This window comes from Platichthys flesus, chromosome 10, assembly GCF_949316205.1.
Source record: "Platichthys flesus chromosome 10, fPlaFle2.1, whole genome shotgun sequence".
Classification (NCBI taxonomy): Eukaryota; Metazoa; Chordata; class Actinopteri; order Pleuronectiformes; family Pleuronectidae; genus Platichthys; species Platichthys flesus.
The window spans coordinates 3,545,842-3,573,779 of NC_084954.1; the positions used below are offsets into that span (position 1 = coordinate 3,545,842).

Genomic DNA, 27,938 nt, shown 5'->3' on the forward strand with positions numbered 1-27,938 from the left:
CCCTCTCAGATGCCTCGGCGCTAGGACCCAGGCCGTTCCAGTGCGCAGATCCCACCGAGCGGCTGCTCCTCCAGAAGAAGCGGCTGCTCCCGGACAGAGGTTGTGTGTCTGCGCTTCATCACCGGCGGGGAGGCAGCACCTTGTCCCGCGGACCGACCTCCACCAGCCGGGCTCGCCTGCGGAGCCCCCCCCACGTATGGGCTCACCATGCGCAGGATACGGGCCAACGCCATCGCCATTCTGACCGTCGCGTGGATCCTGGGCACGTTCTATTACCTGTGGCAGGACAACAAGCCGCAGACGTCGTCGTCGTCGCCGTCGTCGCAGACCCGCGGCAGGAGCCACGGGCAGAAGGGGGTCCCCGGGCGGCTGGAGATCCACCGGGATGACAGGACCATCCCGCTGATAGTGAGTGTGTGCGGGGGGGGGGGGGGGGGGGGGAGGAGGAGGAAGGAGCGACGGGAGGAGAGCGGCGCTGCGCACGGTACTGTGTCTCTGCAGGAGAGTGTGTGCTGCATGTTGATGTGCGTGTGTGAGAGCTGATGGGGATGATGGAGGAGGAGGAGGAGGTGGTGAGGCACAGCTGGATGACTCCTCCAGCACCGTCCTCCACCTGCAGCCCGTGCATCCACATCCACAGGCATCAGCGGCTTGTCCTCCTCCTCCGGTGTGTGTGTGTGTGTGTGTGTGTGTGTGTGTGTGTGTGTGTGTGTGTGTGTGTGTGTGTTTGTGTGTGTCGGTGTCTCAGTGCCTGTGCCCGAGCCCTAGAGAACCTCCATCACCCGTAAGAGGCTTTCCATAAGTCCTGTGCGTCGTGCGCAAACAACGCGTAAACCACATTACGCCACAGAGCGCTCTCTGGTCCAGGTCAGGTCCGCTGGTGGTGTGGCGCAGAGAGAGAGAGAGAGAGGGAGAGAGGGAGGTGGGTAACCTCAGTGTGTGGGTGGAGGAGGTGGAGGTCTCTGGTGGTCTCTGCCTCACAGTCTGATGGAGGAGATCTGGTTCACTTCAGACCTGCAGCTTGTTGAGCTTTGAGGCTGAAACACGGAGGAGGTGAAGAGGAGCTGGAGGAACCACTGATGAAGATTGAGTCTTTTATATTTAACTTCTCGTTGTTGGGTTTTAAGAGCGTTAAAGAATCACATATCTGAAGCTGTGAAGAGTTGATAGAAATATAAATGTTGATTTATATCATGTAGTTAAACCCTTTTTTAACCCATTTTTAGTTTAAAAGTCTTAAGTATGCATTTTAAAGATTTACTGTAAAAGTTCCAGACTATGTCATTATCTAAACCCTTTGACATCTAATTTATAGTTTAAACCCAAACTTTAATATAAATAACTATACAGTAAATAAAATACAACCAATTGTATAGAACTTGAATTAATAAAAGCACTTTCTTTGCATTGTTTATTCTATAAAATAAAAGTTTTCCTAATGCTGAACTTACATTTTATAACAAGAAATCAAGAGTTTGTTTCTGATTCAACCGATGGCTTTTGTTAGGAGTGATAATTCTTACTAATGACGTGGCAGGATCTGTAAAAGTCAAAGTGTCTGTTTATTCTGGCGACAAAATAAAACACACAACACTGAAACCCTCGGTGTTCAGTGTTTTCCTCCAGCTCATATCGGTCCGGCTCTTTTCCTGAGCTCGATGAAATCAGCGAGACTCACTGAAGGCCAACGTGGGTGTTTCATTTCTGTGAGAACACGAGTTTCTAAGTGTAGAAATCATCACTTAGAGTTTAGTGTCCTCCCTCTGCAGCTGCTCGAAGCTCCTGCTGCTGTCGTCCATGACCGAGCTGACTGACAAATCCATTGGATGTGTCCTTGTGTATCTGCAGCGGAGGAAACTCAGCAGAACAATTTGCCACGGCAGTAAAAGCCTCTCAGCTGTGGCAGGACGTGATGTGTGCCAACACGTCGAGATGTTTCACTCCAGGGTCATTAAAGCCCCGTTCACAAGCTTTCAATAATTCAAGGGCAAGGCCGGAGCTGCTGTGGTGTTTACACTGCTTAGGAGGAGGAGGAGGAGGAACAAGGGAGGAAGATGCAAACAGATCTGGAGTCTGACTGGAGGGAACAGAGGGATAGGGTGTCCTCAGACAGACGTTCTAATCAGATCGGTCTTTGCTCTGCACATGTTGAATGTTGCTCAGCGAGGTCGTTCACCGCCGGCATCGAACCCACTTTCTCCTCAACGCCGTTTGCTCTGGTAACGTGACCTGAAGCTCCGAGGCTGCAGGACACAGTCCAACAGTTCACTGACAGGGGGAGAGAGAGGTGGGGGGGGGAGAGGAAGAGAGAGAGAGAGAATGGTAGAGAGACATTTCCGTCCTTTAATATCCCCGTCCTTTCTTTTATTCTTTCTCAATCCCTCCGTCTTTGTACCCCTCCTTCTGCAATTTCATTTCCACTTATATATTTCCATCCTTTCTTTTCACTCTTCTTCATTTATTCTCTAATTTATCTCCTCCTGTTCTTGGTTTTTTATTCTTAAACTCTTCTTTTCTTCTTTTATCTTTACTTCTCCACTTCGATATTCCTTCCTGCTCTTCCCTTTTCCTTCTGTCCATCCTTCTCTTATTTACTTTCTTTCCCTGTTCATCTTGTTTCATAGTTTCCATCCTTCTCCTTCTCCCTTCTTTATTCCTTTCCTCATATCCTCCCTTGTCTGCGTCCCTCTCTCTTTTTCTCTCCCACTTTCTTTTCCTCTTACCTCTGTTCATTAGCAGCATTACGTTTCCTGATGACATCATCTGTTTTCATTGGCTCCACTTGTTTTTCATCTGATTTCTTCTCACTGCTCCTTCTTCTTCTTCTTCTTCTTGTTCTTCTTGTTCTTCTTGTTCTTCTCCTTGGTCTTCTTCTTCTTCCTCCTCCTCCTCCTCCTCCTCCTCCTCCTCCTCCTCCTCCTCCTCCTCTTCTTCTTCTTCTTCTTCCTCTTCTTCCTCCTCCTCCTCTTCTTCTTATTCTTCTTATTCTTCCTCTTCTTCCTCTTCTTCCTCCCTCTCTTCTTGTGTGAAAGCTGTTCTCGCTCTAATCCCACTCTGACGTTCCCAGCAGCAGTGATCATCGGTCTCTCTCTCTGACCTGAACATCTGCCGTCTTGGCCTCTGCGGCTGCGGTGGACATTTTGTAAACATCTGTCCACAGATCCACGTCCAGCCAATCAATTAGTCAGTTTGTCTTTGGGCTCGATGTCCCTGGTCCCATGTGTTTTCACATGTGGGGCCGAGTCTCCAAGTTTGTCCGAGCACAGATGCTGGAGATTACCAGCAGCTTTTCAGTATTTGTGGTCTTCAGTCGTTGGGTTCGTCCTCAGCTCGGAGACTTTGGACCAGTTGGTCTCTTTTCTCAATGAGCAGGCAGCTTTTCTTATCTTTGGATTCCTTGTGTGACTTTAAAAACAGTTCACACTGAACTTGTTTGTCTGTTTGTGATCAAGGTTACACAAAAGCTACTGAATGGATTTCCCCCAAACCTCGATGGAAGGATGTGAAATGTGTCAGATTTCTTTAACAGAGCGAGAGAGAGCGAGTGAGAGAGCTTAATGACATTTTCACAGTTCAGGGGACTGAGACCTATGACTGTGAAATCTGATGCAGCTTGACTGTTGGGGCCCTGGTGGTGATATAAGGGGCCATTCTAGTTTTAAATCTTTAAATCTCAACTATTCTTTTACATCAGGACTCTGCAGCGGGTCCTATTGGATTTACAGTAACTTGATCACACACGTAAACAAGCTCTAGTTTAAATGTTAAACTCTGCTTTGTCCAGACGAATACACAAAATCTCCATTCTCCAAGTAGGTTGGACGAGGATCAGTTTATAGTTTTTAATCTGTGAAACTGACATTAACACAGGGCAACCTTTCATTTGCATCTGAATCAATGAGTGCACAGAAAGGAAACATCCCAGGTACCAGCTGCTGTCCAGGTCTGGTGATGTCTTGAATTTATCTCATTGTTCTTTCTCAGCTGTAAGTCTGAGTGTAGGAAAGCAGAGTGGAGAAGGAAGGAATCAGTGACTCCTTCCTTCTCCACTCGGATCTCACATGTCATCTCTTGTTTCTGTCAAGTGCGGCGTCCCTCAGGGTTCAGTTCAGGGACACATATGGTTTTACATGCTTCCACATATTATCCAGACATGCCATTTTCTTTCTTGGCTATGCAGATGACACACAGTTGTACCCTCACATTAGAGCCACTGGTCCTCACAGGCTGAGCTCACTCACTACACGTCTGCATTTTCCACAACATAAAGTGGCTTCACTAGAGATTGTTTCCGAGCACCTAACACGACACATCCTCACATCTGCTGTTTCCCCGTCACAGAGAATCTTGGCGTTTGGTTGGACAGTAACAAACCAAAAACTTGTGCTGTATTGTTTTTTATTGTTTCAGACCTATTTCCAAATGATGATCTTTTTCATCTTTCAAAGACACAAAGAGCATTTTTACAAGATCAGTTGATCACTTCCAGGCTGAACAGAACTCTGACTCAAGGCTTTTAACAAGGTCCAAGATAAGTGACCACATCAGATTGAGCCTCGCTCCAGCTCCCGTTGTGTTTGAATTATTGATTTTAAGATCTTGCTGTGGATTGTGAGGCTCTTCATGGCTGGATCGCTATAGGTCTATATGTCCAGCCTCTACCTGCACGTAGCCTGAGGTTCTCAGGGGAGAGGATTTTGTTTTCTTATCTGTTCTAGAGGCTGGACTGAAAACTAGAAGTGACAGATATCGCTCCGTCATGGGCTGGAAGCTGTGGAGCGAGCTGCCTGAGGAAATCAGCTCAGCAGAATCTGTGACCTCTTTTCAATCTGTTCTTAAAATATACTTTTACCAGAGTGCTCTGGGTTTTATTAGTTGTATCATTTGCTTAATGCTCGAAAGGTTTTTTATCATCTGCTCGTTTAAACAGAGAAGGGATGTTTAGCAGCTCCACAGTTGTGAAGCTCTGGAAATTCACGTAATGTTTCCAAACAGAAAAAAACAGAATTCCCTATTGTTATTGTTATTGTTAACATGCGAAAATGTACCTTTCTCATGCTTTGAATCGAGTATGATATGATTCTGCATCCTACAAGAAGGACAAACCTTCAGATTTGTTTCTCATAGGGAATAACCCCAGTTTGTTAAAATTAGAAAATGATTATTGACTGCATGACATGTAAACAGATCATAAACAGGACTCAAGCTCAGCACATCACCACCACATGATCTGATCTGCCGTGCGTGTCCCCTGCAGGACGTCTTTATCAGTCTCTGCAGGACGTCTTCATCAGTCTCTGCAGACTCTCAGGCCTCTGCAGCCAACCAGGCAGATTTTCTACTGTGCATGTGATTTGTTGAATCTTTTAACTCGGCTTGACGGAGCCAGCAGACACTTGTTCATCTTCCAGACGAGATTCATATTTAATTCAGTGGAGCGAGCCACAAAGGACCTTCTGTTATTCTGGTCTCTTTATCCTCAGAGTAACATTTAGTGTGTTTACTCATGAGGATACCTTTAGTTAACAAGGGGGATAAGATAAGAGAGAGAAAGACAGGTCTGGAATGATGTGTGATTTTAATATATTATTATTTAATATAATGTTTACTACTGATGGGAATAACAGATCAAATAATAGCTGAAATGTAAAACAAAGCTCCATAACTCACTCTTCCATTATTTGTTTCCCTGGCATCACTAGATAGAAAAGAAAAAGTAAATCTTTCAATCACAAGGTGACGACATGTTTTAAGGTTAGGGTAAGGTTTGTGTTAATGTGAGGGTTAGAGGGTTTAACTGAGGTTAAAGTCAGTCTCAAGGAAATAAATGTTATGTCCTTGTGGCCACGGAGGTATGTTGTGTGTCTATGGGTGTGTGCGTATGGTTGTGTGTGTATGGGTGTGTGTTTGAATCTTTAAGAGTTGTTCCTCTGCAGAGACTGAAAATGAGCTCACACTCACTTGAACCTGATAGGGAGCTTTCTCTTAATCCTCCATCTACACCGACTGTTAATAAAGAAGCTCAGAACAAAGCTCCGGCCTTTCTTTCCTTTCCCTCTGTCCTCCTCCCATCCTCCCATCCTCCGCCTCTCTGTTGCTCCTCTTTGATGAGGATTACTCTCCTCTGCCTTCATGTTCTCCTCGGCTGTGTTAGCCTCACGCTCACCCATCCCAGGCTGCCAGACACTGCTAAACCTGCTTCCAGGGGAAAATCCACTAATTACTTTGGATTTACAGACTCCGTGTTCCGATTTGACAAGAGCTCATCCCAGTCTGCAGAAATGACTCTGTGACCTGAAGAAAAGAAAAGAGCATTTCAATAGGAAACGTCTGATACTGTGCTTAAGACTGGTTTAAAGGTTGTGATGCAGCAGCTCAGCAGAGGAGGTGTTGTGCATGTGGCTTTTTCACAAATAATCAGTACGGAGGTGAAGCCATAGACTAAAAAATTAAGATCTGTAAATGAGTGAATCAGAGTCAAATGGTGAATAGGTAGTTTTATTTCTGTTCTCAGTCTGTTCTTCGTGGGTGAAGATTTGTGACCCGGAGGCTCGTGAAACCAACAGTGGAATAAAAAAACTTGTGAACATTTTAAAATACGGGGACGTGGCTTTGGGCCGTTTCACGATGATAATGGCTGTGGCAGAGGAACAGTGTGTTAACGTGGAGGAGACGAGTGTCAACACCAGAACAAACTGATGTGTCTGACACGTCGTTTCAACTTTGGTAGAAAACAGTCAGTTTGACTTATCTTCAGAATCCGGTCACATTTGGCTCAAAGGGTCACAGGGACTCTCAGATGAACGATTAGATTTGGGAATCAGAGTTTTAGCTTCGTGAACATAATATCTACAGCCTGCCTTCAGGGAATGGATTCAGATTTTGTCCAGTTATCACAAAGATGAAATCAGATTCAAGTGATCAATTGTCAAAGGTCGAAGAAATGTGTTAAGCTATAACTGCACCGGTGTGAGGAGGTGTATAACTGCAGGGTGGTTCTAGTTAAGTATTTATTCTAAACTGTAGATAACCACTGAAATAAGAGTTTATATATTCATCATCATCATCATCATCGTTTGTCTGTTAGTCAGCAGGATAACACAAACATTACCCAACCGATTTCCACAGACTTTGCTGTGAGAGTTCAGCTCTGGCAGATTCAGATCTGGATGGATAATCTGGTGGATTCTTGAATTTGAGATTCATTTCATAATTTGTTTCTTCTCTGACTGTCCCTTTTGGAGTCTGGACTGTTCCTATCACCCTGGTTGTTGCTGACGTGAACATCTGAACACACCATGACGTGTTGATCTCCTGCAGGTGACCCAGCCGCCGCGGGCCGAGCAGCAGGGGCAGCTGCTGGGCGGCTTCGATGAGAAGGCCTACTTGGCGGCGAAGCAGCTGAAGCCGGGGGACGACCCGTACAGGGAGCATGCCTTCAACCTGCAGGAGAGCGACCGGCTGGGCAGCGAGCGGGCCATCAGAGACACCCGGCACTACAGGTGAGCAGGGTTCGACCCCCCGGGCCCAGGCGCTTTCTGTCCGCTCCGATCTGCTCAAACAGATCAGGGACTAATCTCAAGCTTACGCTGCACAGGGATGTGTGCAAAACAAACAGTGCCACTCCCTCACTGGTGGGTTCAGGGTCAATAGGATGTTATTGTTGTAGAGTCCTGATCCGACCTGTGCAGCAGGTTTAAGACCCGGACACAGAAAGTTATAAAAGCCCTATATTGATCTTGAGATGGAAGGAGGCTTATTTCTTTAAAAATCTGTCTCTCAGCCAGTTCTCAACCTGTGCAATGAAAATATTATTTCTTAAAAATCTTCTGTCTTCGTGTCTTGGGTTTGTCTTTATGGGACTCGATAAAGGCTAAAGGAACTACAGGTAAAAATTAAATATTTGAAGTTTCCAAATGACCAAATATAATAATAACAATACGAAACTAGCAGTAGAAAGAAAACTGTTTCACAAAAGCAGAAAACACATTCAGTGTAATTTCAAATCCAAACAAGTTCATGCAGGAGACAATAGATAAAATAAAGCAATAAAACAAATGTCGAGTTAATAGAAAAGAATAAAATATAGCAATGAAATGCAGATTTGATGCATTTGGTTTTGTTGCACATAATAAAGAACCAGTTGTCTTTGAGAAACAGACATTCTTTACTCAGAGTTTATTCAATTGAGGGAACAAAAATAATCTGCAGATCGACTATCATTTGTTGTCACCATAGTTTCCACTGAAGCTCTATTCTTGGGTGGCAGGTTTGATGTTCCTCCTGTTTCTTTTCTTTTTTTACTGTTAACAGCTGCAGTGAGAATTAAACTGACACGAGTGAGTCACAAGCAGGAGGGAGAAGAAGAGAGGAACGAGGTGAAAGCTCCGTTAAAGCAGCGAGAAACAGTTAAAAAGAGGATTATACAGGAGCTGTGTTTACTGCTGAGCCCAATTAATACTGAGGGTTCGAGCCACCGAGCAGACGCACGGACACACAACACGAGAGGTGGACAAACAACTGTTTGTATAACAGGGTTCCTACGGTCATGAAAAACCTGGAAAAGTCATGGACAAAAAATAAAATCCCAAAAGTTTTGGAAAAGTCATGGAAATTTGTTATATTCATATTTTCATGTCGTTCATTCACGCTGAGTTTTAAATGATTCATATGCTTTTAAAGAAATAGGCTCAAAATATAAGCAGGCATGCTTGGGTTTGTGTCATTTAAGGTATACTGTATGCCTTGGAATTCTCATTGTTAGTTTAAAAACTACATTTTGTCGCGTATACACCGAGATTTCACAAAATTTGGTTTGAAGTTATTGAAAAGTCATGGGAGAGTCATTGAAATCCATTAATCAAAATGTGTATGAACCCTGATACCGGACCGGATGATCGACTCGCTGACTCTTTATAATTGTTCAGTGAACAAACAGTGAATTAATTGTGCGGTAACAGTTTTCTGTGGTTTTGTGTTATTTCCTCTTTGTGTCTTCACACCACCGATTTAAAGCGCCTTCCGCTTTATGTGCAGATTGAAAGCAACCGCATATTTCCATCTCATTACAGCAAAAATGCTGAAGCGACTCCGGAGGGCAACACCGCCTGAGACCCCTGTGTGTGTGTGTGTGGGTGTGTGTGTGTGTGTGTGTGTGTGTGTGTGCTTGTGCATGATATTTCTGTCTAACTTGCTGTGATTTCCTTGGTGGAAGACGTCAGCCCCGCTCACACCCTGTTGTGTGTTTGTGTCTCCGCAGGTGTGCGTCTCTGAATTACGACGCCGACCTCCCCTCCACCAGCGTCATCATCACTTTCCACAATGAGGCTCGCTCCACTCTCCTGCGCACCATCAAAAGGTAACGAGGTCGCACACTGAGCGGCCGGATCACACTCCGGAGAGCGGTGACTCATGACCGATCTTCATCTCTCCTCCTCTTCCTCTAGCGTCCTGATGAGGAGTCTGGCGTCTCTGATCCAGGAAATAATCCTGATCGACGACTTCAGCTCTGACCGTAAGTCACTGTGGGGTTTTTTGTTTGATTGACTGCTGGTGAAAACAAAGGTGGAGATTCATTTGATATTGTTTTGTTTTGACATTTCACCAAAGCATTTCCACGAAGCCTGGGTGTGGAAGGGGATATTTCAGCCTCTTGCAGGAAACTGATGGCACTGACAGTATCTGGGCTCTGATGCTAAGATGTCAAAGGAATGAAAGAAGCAGGAAGCAGATCATGAGATCGAGTTTGAAACATGAATGAATCATTTGTCTCACTGACCTGGACATTAGTAAGACGAGGAGCCGACGGGCGGGTCCTGTGTGTTTTCATGTAACCCACCGGCGCTGGTGGAATTACAGGAAAACCACATTTCAGTAATTATTCCGCTTTGTCAGCGAGAACTACAGGAGCTCAGGCCTGTTACTGTCTGTAATCACCACCACATGCATCTTCTGTCTGCAGAGAGGACCACATTCACCGTGCGCTCTCACACACACTCACTAACACAAACACACACTGAACACACACACATGTAGACACACTTGGAGGTGTTGAAGCTGCCAGACATCGACACCGTGGCGTCTCAGCGGCGGCAGCAGCTCTATTAACTCCCAGTTGCCTCGTTAATTACCAGTTTACCTGCACCCAGCGATGAACCAGCAGCCATGACAGGGTTAGATTAATAGTAATTGAATTTCCCACGAGATTAATGAAGTATCCATCTATCTAATTGATCTTGTTAATCTCCCTGTTGTTGGACTTTGTTTTTTAAGTATTTGGGGATTTATCAATTTTTTTCTCCACTTTGATTTTTTTGTAATCTCTTGTTTTTACTTTGTTTGTCTCAGGCTTGTTTATTTCCTCTTCCTTTAACAGCTTTAATTTCCTCGTGTCGGTATTTTCATAATATTCCTGTAGAACCAGAAGGACAGGGTTCAGGGCCAGTGATGATGTCACACCCGACCACACACATATCTCTCAGAGTCGTGTCACTTCATAAACAGACGGGCAGTGTCCAGAGCGCAGGTGAAGCAGAGACAGGGAGCGAGAGTGAGAGCTGATTGGTCGGTGTGAGCTGGCAGGCTGCCGGATAGAGGAGGTGGTGGGAGGGGGGGGGGGGGGGGGGGGTAGAGGGAAGGATTGTCCTCTCTGGGTTTAATCCTGTTAACGCTCGCCCGGAGGAAAGCGTCCTCAGTCAAGGACATTGATCTTTACTGTGAGTCCAGTGGACAGCATGTGACCGAGGAGAGTCCACTGCAGTAAACACTGTGTACTGATGGAGCCAGGGCACTGTCAGGGTTCAATTCAATTATGGAACTTAACTTGTTTACAGGAACTAAAACACGACTTGAGTCACGTCCAGCAAACCACAACTTTGGATCAGTGCTGTTCATTATAAATTGAATAAATTTAGAATTTTTTTTTTTTTTTTCTTTTTTAACAATCTGTTTATTGAATTTTACATAATTAACAAACAAACAATAGTTTTACGGTAAAAATTACAGATGTAATTTCAACATACAACAGAACAGATACCAACCCCCCACCCCCCTCCCACCGGCACCTAGCCCCAACAGATGAGCATATATAGTTGAAAAATAAAGAAGAACAAACAAAAGAAAAACGGGAAAAAAAAAATTGGTTGATAGAGGAAGAGAGAGAAAGGATAAATAAGTAAGTAAATACATTAATAAAGGAATAGATGACATAAATCATAATAATAATAACAATGTAATAGTAATACAAAAATAATTAATAAATGAATAAATATATACATATGATCAATGGAAAAAAAATTAAGAAAATAAATAAATATCTACAGTACATCAACAGGTAATAATAATAATAAAAAAAATATATATATATATATATATAATAAAAAAAAAAAAAGAATCAATAGTAAAGAAAATAAATAAAATAGTTAAGAAGAAAACAAAACAGACAAACAAACAAACAAAAAATAAAACAAAATAAATTTAGAATCTTTTAATTTTTATTTATTTCTTTATCTGATCGTTGTTGAGTTGTTCAGTTGCAGTTTTTCAGTTTCATCAGATGAGAGAAGCTCATCTAGTTTCCCTGTGCAATGCATCATGGGACAAAACATCCCATCAAGGAAAAACTCTACTGCATTTTTTCAAAAAACGTTATTACATTTCAACGTTTTTTCCTGTGCAAACATACTTTATATTCAAAACATGCAGTGCAGTTAGAGTAAGTGTATTCAGGACTCACATGTGCTTATGGACACACACACACACACACACAAACACACACACCAAACACAACACAATCTGCCTGGTAGTCCGCAACATCTGTTCAGTGAGTATGCTCTTCATTCCTGATTGGATAAAGCCCCCTCTCCTCTTCAATAAATATAAATACACACACACACACACACACACACACACACACACAACACACAACACACACCTAACCTTAACCTAACCTTAGACTTAAAACATGACTTAAAATTTAAAGATTTACGTTATTTCTGTCCCCATAAGGAAGAGAGGTCCCCTTAATGTGACTGTGTGAATAGATGTGTGTCCCTACAACATGTTTAGTATCTACACACTCACACTCTGAGCTGTGAATGCAAACAGAGCCCGTGTGTACACACAGTAGATTGAGTCCAGCTTGTCCTGCCTCTCTGCGGCTGTTTGAGAAGAGGATCTGCTCGGTTTACCTTCAACCCCCTGAGCAGGATCACACTCGCTGTCCGCTGCTGGTGCTAATCCTCTCCACAGTGTGTGTGTGTGTGTGTGTGTGCTTGTGTGTACCTGCTTGTTCACGCTGTTTGTGATGATGTCCGACTGTGTGCATCAACAAAAGCTCTGTGCCAGATAACGCTCGGTGAAGAGGAGAGGGAGCAGGCGATGGGAACGAGCCGCTCGCTGCATTTGTTTATGGAAAAGTGATTTAGAATTAAATTATCCAGTGAAATGAAACTCTTTTGTTTGGAAACTCTTTTTTGGTGTTTACGTGGTTATTTGCAGGATGGTTGTCTGAATGTGATGAGTGCTCAGGTCACATGGCGCCATGGCCTTTGCAGAGGGTGTGTGTCTGTATAACTTTGTACTTGTGCGTGTGTTTGCGTGCTGGACATCTATGAAGTGTGTGTGTGTGTGTGTGTGTGTGGGGGGGGGGTACTCTCTGTGTGTGTCCTGCTTCCACGTCTCATCATCTCCTCTTGTCTCCTCCTCCAGCTGAGGACTGCCAGCTGCTCGCTCAGATCCCCAAAGTGCACTGCCTGAGGAACGGCAGGAGAGAGGGTGAGTGGAGGAAGGGGGGGGGGGGGGGGGGCGGGACCATTAGTCTAATGGAAAGTCTCGGCTTACAGTTGCTTTATGTTTATTAACCAGTCCGAAATAAAGGAATTCTGGTAAAAGAAAGAGAAGATTTAGTTTAACATCTTTTAACTCAACCAAAAAACACATAATTGTTTGTTTAACTTTAGAAAAAAAAGGAGATATAGTTTGTTACCTCCTCCTTTGTTTCATTCGGGTCGTCACATGACCTGTCAGGTGACCTGTCAGGTGACCTCCTGTTTAAAGAAGGGGCCGTGACCAAAACGTTTTCATGCAGGTTGTTAAAATGTCTAAAATCTCTTTCTCTATGACTCATATTAAAAATTACCACGTTCGGCTCCAGGGCTTCTTCTTGTGCTATTTTAAAAAGGTGCAATTATTTTTTCATCAAAGCCTTTCACAGGTTTGTCACAGACTTTGGAACAAATCTCCTCCGATTGTTTGATTAAGTGTCGATGCTGCAGAAAAACAAAAAACCAAGTAAACAGACGTTTAACCTGCTCCTCTCGTCTCTGTGTCGAATGCAAATGACCTCACCGTCTCGTGTTTGTAGCGACGGCTTCAGTAGCTCCTCTTCAAAATAGATTCCAGCTCCACATCAACACTTTTTCCTCTTTCTCCTTTTTTCACCGAGCAATTGAAAGTGGTTGCTGGGTCACAGAGCGAGACCCAATCTGGTATCTGCCTCCGGAGAATCCAATTAACTGGTTTCATTTCTAAAGGCTGTTTGTTCTGTGGATGCTTTGCCAGCCGAAGCCCAACGTAAATATCCCAGAAACACAGACGACTCCCTCTCGGCAAATAAATAACTTCAATGAGATTCTGTAGGTTTTCAAGTTTGTGCAGGACTCAAACTGTGGAGGGTGTTCTCCTTCCTGCAGGGAAACAATGTGACCAGTAAACAATGTGACCTTCAAAACAACAGAAAAACATTGTTTGTAAACATGATGTCAAACCTCTCGAAATCAAATTTTTATAGTTTGGTTCTGTTCGTTGCTGAAACCAGCTGAAGAGGCAGAGAAGCCCAGTTGCCTCAGTTCAGTAGAATTCAACGCAGCCTTCCGGAGAAACTTCCCTCTGATAATCAATCTGTGCACCGATGAAAGCAACAAGTACACAACAGAAAACTGCAGTAATCTACCCAACAAGGTCCTGATCATGTGGAGCAATTTAATCTGCCGTTAGTTTCTGATTCTGATGGACAGGAAGTGTAAAGAAATCTGAGGTCTTTAGGAGGATTTGTTCAAAAAGCTCCGCAGCAGCACTTTGCACCACTTATTCATGTTTTGCATCGGGAGGTGAGGAGGTAGTTACGATACTGGAGACCTGGTGGAAGTAAAGAGCGTTGGGTAGGAATTTGATTAGACTTGACAGAGCCACAGAGTCAGATTCAGGGTTTGTTGCCAAGTATAAATACGTATAAATATAAAAAAGAATAAACACTAGAAAAAAAGATGGGAAGAAAGCTAGAAATGCCCAATTTGACATTTCTGCATCCGGGAAGTTCAAGTTTCAGCCGGCAGGAAATAAACAGCTTTTCACAGGACCAGTTCAAAAAGGGAAATGTTCGGAAAACTAAAAAATTCAAGGTAACTTACTGCTCTGGCTTTTTTATTTATCTCTCACTGTTATAAAAACTAAAATAAGAATCCAAAGCCATTAAATAATCACCATTCATCACATTAAGCTGAGGGAAGTCGAGTGTTTCCAGTGCTGAGGAGTGTGACTCTGATCTCCCATGTGACCCAGGATGTGCTTTGGTTCCATAACCGCGATCCAGTGTTAAATCAGATCTCATTTCCCTGTCGCGTGTCCGGCGCCCCCCTCAGGTCTGATCCGATCACGTGTGCGAGGAGCCAACACGGCCTCGGCCTCCATCTTGACCTTCCTGGACAGCCACTGCGAGGTCAACGCCGACTGGCTGCAGCCGATGATCCAGCGAGTCAAGGAGGTACAGCCGTCATTCACACTCACCAATCAGACACTCGATACACTGCAGACACACACACACACACACACACACACACACACACACACATACACACACATATCCCACACATTCTTTTGGAGGTGAAACACTACAGTTTTTGTGAAGTAACGCTTCAGGGGAGGATTTTATTGGCTGTGATGTAACTTGTTGGCCTTCACACTGTTGATTCAACACTCGGGTGAGACTTAACTTGTTGTGGACCTGATGTCACACCCTGCCCCCGCTGGAAGAGGAAAGGTGCTGTTTCCCAGTCCAGGTGTTTTCCACTTGACTCTGGAGCTTTGTACCGGATTAGTCTGGTTTGTGTTGAAGTCACTTCTGGCTTCAGGCGGCACGTTGGGTCTCTCTACTGGTTTTTAACCCACTGAAGATTCTGTCCGTCCACCCTGTCCTACACATGAAATCATGCAGGCCACCGGGGACGGGACCATGATATCCAATCATGAGGGTTTCACAATTCAAAATAAAAGCATGAACAGGAGGAAATGCAGAATCCTCTTCTCTGGTCGATTTTGATTTCGTATTTTCGTGTGAACCTTTATACAGAGAAACAGGAAACTGGGGCAAACAGGAATTCTCACCAATAAAAACATTTTTCTAATTAAATCGACACAGCATCATGTAGAGCAGGAACAACCAAAAGATCAGGTCTCTGCAATGAAAGGCTCAACATTCCTATTAAATCCTAGGAATCCATTTCAAGCATTAGAGAGTGAGCAGTGTCTTTGCTGCAGTTTGTTCAGACACACAACCCAAACTCGTTGAGCGACACTGCACCTCAGTGCCTCATTCAGATTGTACACAGTGCGATTGTTTGCACATTGTGTTTCCCCGACACTCGTCCTTGTGGCTCTGGGCAGCTCTGACTCATGCAGCTTGCGTTACAGTGTGTCAGTGTGTGTTTCAGTGTGTGTCAGTGTGTGTTAGCGTGTGTTAGTGTGAGAGCGCAGTGATGATTCTGCAGCTCCTCGGCTCGGCCGCCCCTGGTCCTGGACTCGTTCATCTTCCTGACACCGCACCCCCGTCTTCGTAAAGGGTTTAGAGAGCTGGATGAGGAGCTCTCTATAAAACATTATTTTATATATGTGTTAATTACTGGTGGAGGAGAACAACATGTCCCTCTGCAGCTTAGTGAGGTTTTACCTGAATGCCAGTGCTGTTAGTTGTCTGGAGCAGTTTTCAGACAGTTTGTCTTTCAGCTGCAGATTATCTGGGTCAGACGTGTTCATGACTACAGGAACATGTCTGTAACAAGCAGGTGAGGGAGAACGCCCGGAGGTCTGAGAGCAGCTTCTTATCTGGCACTTAGAAAACCACTGAGGCAGTGACTGGAAGCTCTATGTTTTAGATTTGAAGGAAACTCGATAGAAACGACTCATCGGATGAAATCATTTGAATTTTGTGGTTTTACCCAAACGTCTGCTGGGATGAAATGAGTGAGCGATGACATTTTATATCCAAAAGGTCAAATGTCATTTAACGGTTTGCACAAGCACTTTGTTTACAAACCATCACAGGAACAGAAAGGGAGATTGTGACCAAACATTTGATTCAAAGAAACGTGTTGATTTAATTCAATAAGCCATCAAGATGAAATTTGTTTATCTACAGAAAATGCTTCTGCCATGTATCTTGTGTAATCTGTAACACACAAATGTGTAATAAGCATTTACAGTTGAGAACATGATGTGAGTCAGAGGTCTGGATCTTGACCTTTAGCTCCAGCTGGACACTGTTTCCTCTCCTACTCAGATACTGATGTGACATATCTGTGCGATGAAGCAAACTGAGACCTCCGTGAAATCCACAGCGCACAGACACACATCTTCTAATCTACAGATTTTATTTTTTTCTAAAGATCCTCTTCCCTGTAAATCGCTGCTCGTCCCTCTGCTGCAGACGATAGATCTTAAAGTCCTTTAAATGCGACAGTGAATTCATCCGACTGTAAGAGACAGAATATCAAATTTCAGACACATCCATTTGGCCTCTTCATGGATTTCCAAATCACAGAGGCTCATTAAAACCCCAATAAACTGTCTCTTGCTCAAAGCAGTCGAGAGGATCACTTTGCAAAAAATGCTCTCCGGCAGGATGGCATTTCACACTTGACCCCCCACACACACGCACACACACACACACACACACACACACACACAAACACACACACAGACAAACACACACACTCCCACTCCGAGTGCAGAGAACTCAAAGTTCAGGACGGGTTCAGGAATTCAGAGAGGGACTGTTCTAATTGGAAACAGTCGTTTTTAGAGTGTCCCAATGCTAAGCTGTTCCCACTACATACACACACACACACACACACACACAGATGCCTTATGGGCAAACAGCAGTGTTGGCACAGCCAGACGTCCACAGACAGATGCAGGCAACACTCACACACAAACTCTCCGAGATCAATAGTTCTCCTCTGCGCTGTGTTTACTGTTGTGTTGGTGCTAATTCTGCAGCAGGAGGTAATTTAACAGGTCACAGTTCATCTCTCATTCATTCACGTCCATTACTAACTGGTGTGGGGGGGGGGGGGGGGTCCTGCACACTGGGACCAGGAGATGTTGGTAATGTCTCCACAATACGCTTGTGCACTCAATTTAAAGCATTTTATCGTACTAAATTGTGTTCTTATGTGTGTTTATATGTTTATATTTTTACACCTGGGGTTAGAGAGAAACAGCTTTTCCATCCCGTCTATGTCCTGAATTGAGTTCAGCTTATTTAGTTTGGTTTATTCCACATAAACGCACAAAATGAATGATAAATAATATGTTTGGGATTTGATAGAATCCAAAACCACACCCAAATATAACAGAAGAAATCAAATACACACCACACCAAATCTTCAATACAGCTTTTATGCATATATAATTGGATAAAAGTGATATAGATTGGATGAATGAATAACACAATCTAAGACTTTAGACAGATCAGCTACAAATTAACATATAAATACCAATAAGAGTGTGAATGTGAAATGTTTAATCTTGTCCCTCCCTCTCCTCCTCTCAGGACCATACGCGAGTGGTCAGCCCCATCATCGACGTCATCAGCCTGGATAACTTCGCCTACTTGGCGGCCTCAGCGGATCTGAGAGGAGGTCAGGACTCAGAACACGCAGCGTGCACAGTAACACACGATTCACACGCAGCTGCAGGAAAACCCCCCGTTTCCAAAAATCCATTGTTGCATGACATCATAATCCTCAACGGATCAACTGTGAAGCCGAGAAGCAAATTCCCCCAAAAGAGCCGAGTCCAGTCTGTGTGTAAAGTCTGTGAAGATAGAACGTTTAGAGTCACTGGGTTCATTTACAAAGTGAAATCATTCAACCACATAAAATCATCAAATCATCAAATCAACGTTTTGTTTCAGTCGTGCTGTGTTTGTTCTCTCAGGCTTCGACTGGAGTCTCCATTTCAAGTGGGAGCAGATTCCCATCGAGCAGAAGATGGCCAGAAGTGACCCGACTCAGGCAATCAGGTGCGTCTCCGAAGCTCGTTACTGCTCCTCTTCCTCACGTTACCTCTCCTCTTTCCTCTCATTACCTCTCCTCTTCCTCTCGTTACCTCTCCTTTTCCTCACATTACCTCTCCTCTTTCTCTCGTTACCTCTCCTTTTCCTCACGTTACCTCTCCTCTTTCCTCTCCTCTTTCCTCTCGTTACCTCTCCTCTTTCCTCTCGTTACCTCTCCTCTTCCTCTCGTTACCTCTCCTCTTTCCTCTCTTTACCGCTCCTCTTCCTCACGTTACCTCTCCTCTTTCCTCTCGTTACCTCTCCTCTTTCCTATCGTTACCGCTCCTCTTCCTCACGTTACCTCTCCTCTTCCTCTCGCTACCTCTCCTCTTTCCTATCGTTACCTCTCCTCTTTCCTCTCTTTACCGCTCCTCTTCCTCACGTTACCGCTCCTCTTCCTCTCCTTGCCGCTCCTCTTCCTCTCGATTACAGAGAAACTACTGAAAAGAAACTTGATGGAAATGTGTGGATCCGGTCGAGTGTAGTTTTTCCTCTGTAATGATTTGAGACGCTCACCTGCAGAGTTAGAAAGCTGATAAATCATCAAGCTTGTGAAATCTCCACAAATCCAAAGAGGGAATTTAAATGAGTGCTTCTGTCTCTGCAGGACGCCCGTCATTGCCGGGGGGATCTTCGTCATGGACAAGAGCTGGTTCAACCACCTGGGCCAGTACGACACCCACATGGACATCTGGGGGGGGGAGAACTTTGGTGAGCTCGCTGATGATACTCAACGTTTACCTCCATCAGAAAAAATAACTTATTTAAATGACCTTGATCTCAGAACACACAAAGATGACCTGCTGCCTGAGCTCAGACATAAACTTTAACAGGATTCTGTCTAATAAAGATAAGTGGATCCAATAAGTTAAGTATCATTTCACACTTTATACTTTTCTAGGAGTTTTACACTAAATTCTTATAACGTGAACTTCCTTGCAGGTGCCTATAAGAAGGGAATGAGAATAGACACTTACTTTACAAAATAAAACCATATTGAATCGGAAAATTCAAAGAAATTTGAATCTGTAGATGCCTCTAAAATGAAATGTCTCTTATTTAACATGTTTTATTGAATATTTTATTCCATAAGATGACATTTTTGTGGTTTTACCCCCAAAAAACATCTCAATATAGTTGTGCATCTCCTGCCTCATGTTTCATTCTGGCTAGCAATAATTGTCTAACAGTAGCCGACCGCTGTATCGTGGAGAAACTCTCTGGTAAAGTGTTGCTCAGCTGTCTGAGCTGAAAGAGCCAAACAGAAAATCTAATCCCGACTAAAATGCTTCATGATTTCATGTCGGATAACGTTATTATCACGATACTCTGTTGTCCTGACAATGGCTGTGCAGCGTTTACTCGACAATCTTTCAGTTTTGTAGTCGTCTTCTGGCTCGGTTACACAACGACAGCTCGTATTTGTGTTGTTATTAAAGTTAAAAGAACAAATAAAAGGACAGATGTTGTGCTCAGATGCGGCAAAAGGTGTCGGCTGTTAGCGTTTCTCTGTGGATTGAGTGTTTTGATGCTTTAACTGTATTTATCTTACACTTAGACCTTTGAAGCACATTTATTTAAACAGGAAAAACCAATGAGGGATAATGGATTTGGCCTGGATTCCCCCTGGTAGTTTGCATAATGAGAAGAATAATGACTTCTTCAGTTTGGACTCATTTGAAGTCTAGTGTTTGTGACGCTTTGGAACAAAATAGTGTTTATTCAGAAGTTAAAGGTGCTTGGGTTTATTTGTCTTGTTGACGTCGGTGTCTATTTAAAAAGCTGTTTCCACTGACGAGAGCAGATGAGGAGACTGCAGACGCTTCAGGGTTCTGCAGAGCTCCATCAGCCTGGGCTGCAAAATAACAAGAGCGTCCTTGGGATTTACAAAGCTGCAGAGACTTCACTGATCCACAACAGCAGCTTTCATCCTACTGATTTATGGATTATAGTCGATTTGAGGCGTGAAAATGTTCAGGCAGAATTCTGGGATGGTACAAATCAAACCGCTTCAGATGACCACATGTCTGTGTTCCCTGCCTCATCCTCCACGTCTGTCCTCCTGCAGAACTTTCCTTCCGGGTGTGGATGTGCGGAGGAAGTCTGGAGATCCTTCCCTGCAGCCGCGTGGGTCACGTGTTCAGGAAGCGCCACCCGTACGACTTCCCAGACGGAAACGCTCTCACCTACATCAAGTGAGCGAACCTGACGTCATGTCTGATCACAGCAACTGACAGTTTACCACCTGCAAAGACACTTAATCCGTCTGTCAGCGTTAAGATCTTCAAATCAGCTCAGCAGGAAGTTTAGGGCAAATTTCACATTTCATGTAATTTAATGTGAAAAGCCAAAATCACTCAAAACTGAAAGAGAGCAGAGTTTTAAAGCAGATAGATAGATAGATAGATAGATAGATAGACAGACAGACAGACAGACAGATAGATAGATAGATAGATAGATAGATAGATAGATAGATAGATAGATAGATAGATAGATAGATAGACAGATAGATAGATAGATAGATAGATAGATAGATAGATAGATAGATTGTTGGGAGCCACTGAATTAAATGTTTATTTACATTAATTTCATGCCCTCCTGGACACAGATTTACCTCCAATATATGATATTTATACAATATAAGAAGTTTTGTATAAATATCTCGTCTGGAAGATTCTTCCACTGTCAGATTATTATCACAAGTTTCTCTGTTGTGAAAGAATCCAAACTATCTCGTCTTCACTTGCAGAAACACTTTTTAAGGAGGGCTCCTGATGGAGATGTTTTTGTTGCTGTGTGCGACGCTGTCATTAGAGTTGGCTGCAGGAATGCCAGCAGCACTGTCATTACCACGTCTGAGCAGGTGTGTGTGTGTGTGTGTGTGTGTGTGTGTGTGTGTGTGTGTGTGTGTGTGTGTGTGTGTGTGTGTGTGTGTGTGTGTGTGTGTGTGTGTGTGTGTGTGTGTGTGTGTGTGTGTGTGTGTGTGTGTGTGTGTGTGTGTGTGTGTGTGTGTGTGTGTGTGTGTGCAGGAACACCCGGCGGGCTGCGGAGGTGTGGATGGACGAGTATAAACAGTACTACTACTCTGCCAGGCCGTCGGCACAGGGCAAGGCATTTGGGAGGTTTGTCTTATTTCCTCTGATCCTCTTCTCTCTCAGTCTCATGGAGAACGCAGCTCGGTGCAGGCTGCACACAAACTGATTAGGTCTCTTATGTCTCCTCAGTATTTTATTGCTTGTCAGAAAATAATAAATAATAGAGATGTACGTGGTTTTCTCTACGTGCTCGCATCATGGCTCCCTTTCATACTGTCTGTCTGGATGCTGATCTTTGTTTCTCGCAGCATTGCCGACCGCTTGACGCTGCGGCGGAAGCTGAACTGCAAACCTTTCCGCTGGTACATGGAGAACGTCTACCCCGAGCTGAGGTACGACTCCGGCAGGAAATCTGAATTTGATCAATGCTCTGTGTCTGATGTGAAACTTTAGAGTTTTGAAGCCCAAAGGGAAGAAATTGTAAAAAGGGTTAGACAGGCTTTTTCCAAAATGTTGCTTTATTTCCTTTTTCTCCATAAACTGTGATTCTACAAATAGTTTTCTTTCAAACTCCATAAATAACCCAGCAACCTATAACTGTTTTTTGTTAATAGTACGTTCACACGTTTTGCTTTTGATTATTATCGGAGGCTGAAATGAAGTGGAAGTAATTTTCAACCATCACTTCACCTCAAAAGAAAGACATTTACAGGTGGAAAAGGCCCAATCACAAATAGAGTTTGAGTTTCTTCTGTTTCCTCTGGCACAAAATAAACTCACAGCCTAAATCCATCTGTTATTAGTTAGTTTAATCTTCCACCTCTCAATCTATGGCTCCTATCCAAATATCTGTGGTGTCTCAGCTCTGATTGTATATACGTGATGTAGCAATGCAGATTATTCATTGATGTGACTCAAGTCTAAAGGATGGTTCTGTGTTGTAATGGGACCTTTGGTTGACCCCCCCCCCCCCCCTCTCTGTAATCGGCTCCCTCAGGGTCCCTGAGCAGGAGGCGGTGTCCAGTTTGATGAAACAAGGCGGTTTGTGTCTGGAGACCCGTGGGAGCGACGTCCTGGGCCTGGCAGAGTGCAGGGGCCTCGGAGGCAGCCGGCCACAGTCACAGGTCAGGACTCTCAGGAGGCGCAGAGTCTGGGTCGCACACTTCAAACCTGAGTCAAATAAATGTGCAGGAATTTAGACCTGATCAGAGATATCATTCCCATAAATATCATCTCTGGGAAATCTACGAAATGTGGGAAAACTCCTTATATTGCAATGTTGAATCTTGCGTCCACACCCTGATGTGGATCTGCACCAAACTGTTCTGGGTTCTTTCCTCATCCGTCCTGCATCCTTCCACCAAGTTTCATGAAAATCTGTGTGGTAGGTTTTGCGTTATCCTGCAAACTCACAACCAAACACAATTAATACACTCACATGAGTATATGGAGGACATCGCATGGAGCTTTGCTTAAGGGTGAAAATTAATGACTTACATATGTCATGTGTTTGTATGACTCATTTCTTTACGTCGTCATCGTGTAATGTGTTATTCTTTTTTTATCAATCCCAGCTCCCTTCAGTTTTCTTATTCTGTTGCCAAAGTGAGAAAACAACTATATATATTTCTTCAGTTGCCGGGAAACAGGCGAGCACATGTTGTGAATCATCTCAGGAGGAACAACATCCTGACCCTTCGTTTAGGTTTAGTCACATTAGTCAACATTAATCACTGTTAAGATTTTACCATTATATTAATACTGATGCATTTTCCAGCTCTTTATCTCAGTTTGACAGAGACAAAGTGTTTTTTGAATGATAGTTGTAGCAAATGTGCCAAAATGCTTAAATGTCCCATGGGGCGGCAAAGGGGTGCAGTGGTTCCCTGTTCAGATCCCAGACCTTTCTGTGTGGAATTTGAATGTCCTCCCAGTGTCTGTACTGGTTTTCTCTGCAGCTCAATAACTTCCTCCCACGGTCCAAACATGTGCAGATTAGGGTTCAGTTGATCAGAGACTCTCAATGGACCATATGTGTGAATGTGAGAGTGATTGGCTGTTTATACGTGTCTGGCCCGTCTAGGTTATTCCCCCCCACCTCTGGAAAAAAACCTAAGCAGTTTAGATAATAGATCATTTCTTGTATAACCTTTAATATATAAGGCCATTGTTCACACAAACACTGCTGCATTACCAATCATTTATGGTGATTAATTGTTAATTTAATTTGAAAAATCACAAATGTCAGATTTACTATTTGTGCGTTTTTAAAGAATGCATGAAACCAAAAGTTCCTCTGAAAAAAATCACATGAACTCTCATATAAACTGTGTTTCTACTCTTTTTTTTCACTGTCTCCTCCGGCTTGAAAAGTGCCCTTCTAAATAAAATGTGTTTATAAGTTCTTATGTGTCCTTATGACTGTTTATCGAGATGATAGTGGTCATTGTTCTCTCGTGTGTTTGCAGAGATGGGAGCTGATTGAGCCGCTGATCCGACAGCAGGACCTCTGCTTGGCCATTTCAGCCTTCCCCGCAGGGTCAAAGGTCAAGATGGAGCCCTGCAATGCAAAAGAGCCCAGACAGGTAAGAAGAACGCCATGTTGCTCTTTTCAAAAATATCTTTCATGTCACTTTTGAAAGATTGCTTCTTCCACAAAAAATGTTCCAAAAATATATAAAAAGCAAAGTGTTGTTTAATCTCTTATGAGAACAAGAGCTGAAGGTTAATGTGAGACGGTGTTCAGGCTTCCATCTTCAGTCGTGTTAACAGCAGGTCTTAGCTTCTCCAGGTGGTTGTTTCATTTTGGAATCGAGCTGTTTATTCATCCTTGATGTTTCGCTCGCGATGTTGAAGTGAGAAATCAAAGATGTGGTGCCCGGAGTGAGAGGAGACGCTGTCAAACAAGCGCTCCCAGCACTTCCTACCCCCCCTCGTGAACGCTAATGTCCCACGTGAACCCGTATCGGCCGCCTGCTTGATTCATGACATTGAGGAGCGAGCTGATAACTGGAACCATGTGTATCAGTGTGTGTGGGCCTCCTGCCAGCCCATCCTCTCATCCCTCCTCTGGCCCAGTGCAATCCTCTGAGAGCTCGTTGGGAGCCGGCCAGTTAACGAGCAATCAGTTTTAGCAGTGGGAGACGTTTGGCCTCTTTGTCCCGACGTTTAATCCCCTTGAAAGGAAAGAAGTTATTTGTGTTTTGGACTTTGCTCTCTCAGTGAAAGAGTCCAGGAGGGTTTAACTCTTTCAGAAACAAAAGAGTACAGAAAGGTTAATATATACATTTTCCAGTTTTCCATGATCACAGTAAAACCATCTTGATCAATTCATCAACTTTACTTAGTCTTTTGTACATCAGTTTTTGTTTATTCTTAAAATAGCTCAATTATTTTGGGTATTACTAGCAGGATTTTGTCTGAACCTGGTGTATTTAAAGCTTCATTAAAAACACACCGGTGTCTCGTTCTTTAAAAACTTTTATAAAATGTGTAATTTTCACTCTTAAGATTAAATTTCTCTCACACACACACACACACACACACACACACACACATCTATACACAGCCCCTCCTCCAGGATTTTAAGGTTAACGCCGTCTCATCTCTTTCCATTAATATCCATTAATAGTTCAATAGGAAGGTTTTCCTGATCATAGCTGTATTAAAAAGAACTCAGTTAGTTTAAGTTTTACTGGGTGTTTTTTGTCCTGATCTAAAAGTGGTTTTAAAACCCGACCGACAAGAATAAACACAATGAAAAACCTGCAGAATGTTGAACTTTGTCTTGAAATATCTATAAAGCTGTCTCCAACTGTTTCATATTGACAGTTTTATTTCAAACACCTTCATGTCTTCCAACACTGATATCAGCTCAGTTTCCCTCTGACATTTCCCCTCCCTCCTTCTCTTTGTCCCATACACATGCACAGATACACCACACACACACATACAGCAGTGCGTTTACAGAATGTGACACACACACACACACACACACACACGCTGCCACACTCTTCCTCCTGCAGGAATTTAAGATGACCTCTCCGCTCTTGGATAAGCCTCCACGTGGCTCAGGAGATCTGCACTGGGCGAACTTCTCACTGTCTAATCAGCGAGCTCAGAAACACATCACTCACACATACGATGATTTGCTCTGTTGAGGGAACTCGAGCTCTCACTCTCTCTCATTTCGGTTTCACGTTTCTTGTCGAGCTCGCTCTGACACTTTTACAAACAGCGACTGAACCCTGGGGAGTCTCCGTGAAAAGCAATATTCAATTTATGGAGCGTCAAAAAAAACCAATCCAGGTTGTTACTCAGGGAAAAAACATCACAACACAATAAATAATATAACAAAACTGAAGATCACACGTCTGAATCCCTCCATAGCAAAAGGGAAAGGATGAACTCAGGCTGAATTAATGATAACTATGTCAATACATTATTTTATTTTCGTTTTTAATCATATTTCTCTGCCATTGGAGGACTAGCAAAGTAAGAATTGTATTATACACCTGTTTTAACTGTGCATGTGACAATAAATCAAACAGCACAGAAGGTTAAAAGAATATCAAGTGAACCAGTGAGTTACCTTCCACCACAGCTGATCCCAGTAACAGCTGGAGAACATTCATGGCACATCTGATCAGAAATAACAAATAGTCTCTTCTCCTGTGTGCTGGCAGGCGGCCGTGCCCTGACACTCACTGTATGGTTTTTCCACTGTGAGAGCAGCAGATCAATCATTCGTGTGATTACTGTATTCCAGGTCTGACTCAGTCCATTACTCACTTACTAACACGAACCCCATGTGCCGATACACGTCGCTGATGTGTGCCGGCCGTGCGGCAAACCAGAGGAGGCGTGAGGACGTCAATGTGAAGCCGTGCAGCCGACTGACAGTTTCCCGTTTCTCTCTCCCTGCAGAAGTGGAAGCCAAAGGGCACGGCTCTGCAGCACACGGTGAGCGGCCTCTGCCTGGACAGCCAGACCCCGGCAGGTCCTCTGGTCATCGCTCAGTGTCTCCCCCAGGTGGCCAGCCAGTCCTGGGAGCCGCAGATCATCTCCTGAGCCACTGGGACGCAGAGGAGGGAGAGGGGCAGATTGTGGACCCAACCTTTAGAGGGACTCAGAGGGGGGGGGGGGATCTGCTCCGTCTGTCTCTTTGCTGAGGGACAAGAGGACTGAGAACTGTATTTTTGTGATGTCGACTTCAAGCTCCCCCCTCGCTGTGACGAGAGTGTTTTTCTAAAGGCCTCGTCGAACGAATCCTTCAGAGGTCTATGGTGTGCAGTGCTTCATCCGACGAGGACGCTGCAGTTCTTCTATGTATTCTGAGCTTTTCACTGAAAACTGTTGCACATCTCACTTTTTAATTTCTGTGTCTCTCCTGGTCAACAATCTGCTAAAGATTCCAGTAGTGTGGGTTGTCTCAGAATGAATGAGTGCAAACTGTACGGGAGCAGATGAGTCCGAGGTCTTGGGTTGAGGCGCGTCGGGCCCAGGGCAGCTTTATGTACAGCCAACTACAATCTGAGCTTTTCATGCAAAGCACCATGCAAAGCTCCATCAGGAACATTATTTATTGTTTTGCATGGTCGGACCCAAAGAAACGATTATTCTTTCCTGTCTCTCTTTCAAGTTTCTTGTAAATATTTGAAGCAGACGATGGCTTGGTTTCCGTGTGACGTGCTCTCTATGTCGTTTGAAGAATAAAATGTCGTAACAATGAAATTATTGCTCTGGTCGTCAAGTTGTAACCAAAGTGACTGGATCGCCCCCTGGTGGCTGGCTGCAGTGGAGGTCATGAACCCAATCTCCTCCATGTTTGCAGATGGGACATAAATCAAACTGGTGCACGTCATAGATTTTTTTATCTTTATTTTTCTTTAATTTAGCAGGTTTATATTTCATGGCTTTTAACTTCCAGGTTGATTATACAGAAAGGTGTGTAATGTAATCAAGGCATCGTTGACTCCATCCCTGTTCTACACGCGGACTGCATGAGGCCCAGAGCCTCCCCAACCCCAACAGCTCCCAGCATGCAGTTCCCCTTTGATCAGCCGATCACATGACTTCATAACCAGTGATGTCGACGTCTGTCACTGGCCACTGGGACGACAGTGGAGTCCTTGGAACCATCGTCTGCTCCAGAGACGTCTTAAATATGTCTGACATCACCTCACAGAGCTGTTCAGGACATCACCTCAGCAAGTTCCCTGTAGTTCAGTCCGGCCACTGCTCTTATTTGTCTTATTTGTCTCCATCGTGAGCAACAAACATCTGGTTTGACTTTGTAAAGGGGGGACAGACTTTGCATATTTCCCTGAGTCATGGATTTCAAATCGTAAATAAAAACTACTTAATGCTTCACCTGGCTCTTTATTGCGCTCTTACCCTGCAATGCTACCTGGCCTGTTGTCAAAACCGGTATTAGCCTGTTATTTTCCTCATTGCGTCTCATAGAACCGTCAAATTGTTGCTGTTCAAACATTTACCTGCAGCTTGTTTTTATATCTTTGCCCTTTTTTATTTTATGCTCAGCCTCCCTTTCACAATGGCCCTGTGTTTCC

At 43.9% G+C, this 27,938-nt stretch overlaps 1 protein-coding gene and 1 long non-coding RNA gene across 4 annotated transcripts; one reads left to right on the forward strand and one right to left on the reverse strand.

Annotated features, from left to right (window-relative positions):
- Window positions 1-27,736, forward strand: galnt16 (UDP-N-acetyl-alpha-D-galactosamine:polypeptide N-acetylgalactosaminyltransferase 16). The gene is made up of 15 exons (XM_062397517.1): window positions 1-408; window positions 7,321-7,502; window positions 9,260-9,358; window positions 9,447-9,514; window positions 12,709-12,774; window positions 14,640-14,761; window positions 17,828-17,915; window positions 18,214-18,298; window positions 18,939-19,042; window positions 20,400-20,526; window positions 21,361-21,453; window positions 21,675-21,758; window positions 22,364-22,490; window positions 23,835-23,951; window positions 26,293-27,736. The coding sequence occupies exons 1-15, from the start codon at window positions 208-210 to the stop codon at window positions 26,434-26,436; spliced, it is 1,707 nt and encodes a 568-aa protein (XP_062253501.1). The 5' UTR covers window positions 1-207; the 3' UTR covers window positions 26,437-27,736.
- Window positions 22,403-26,301, reverse strand: LOC133962080 (uncharacterized). 3 transcript variants are annotated; one of them, XR_009922072.1, is made up of 4 exons: window positions 26,158-26,301; window positions 22,864-22,960; window positions 22,665-22,767; window positions 22,403-22,536 (listed from the first exon to the last, which is right to left on the reverse strand). It is a non-coding gene; the product is annotated as an uncharacterized LOC133962080 (long non-coding RNA). The 3 variants fall into 3 exon arrangements; XR_009922071.1 differs by having other exon boundaries at window positions 22,665-22,960; XR_009922073.1 differs by lacking the exon at window positions 22,864-22,960 and having other exon boundaries at window positions 26,158-26,300.
- Window positions 27,737-27,938: the final 202 nt, after the last annotated feature.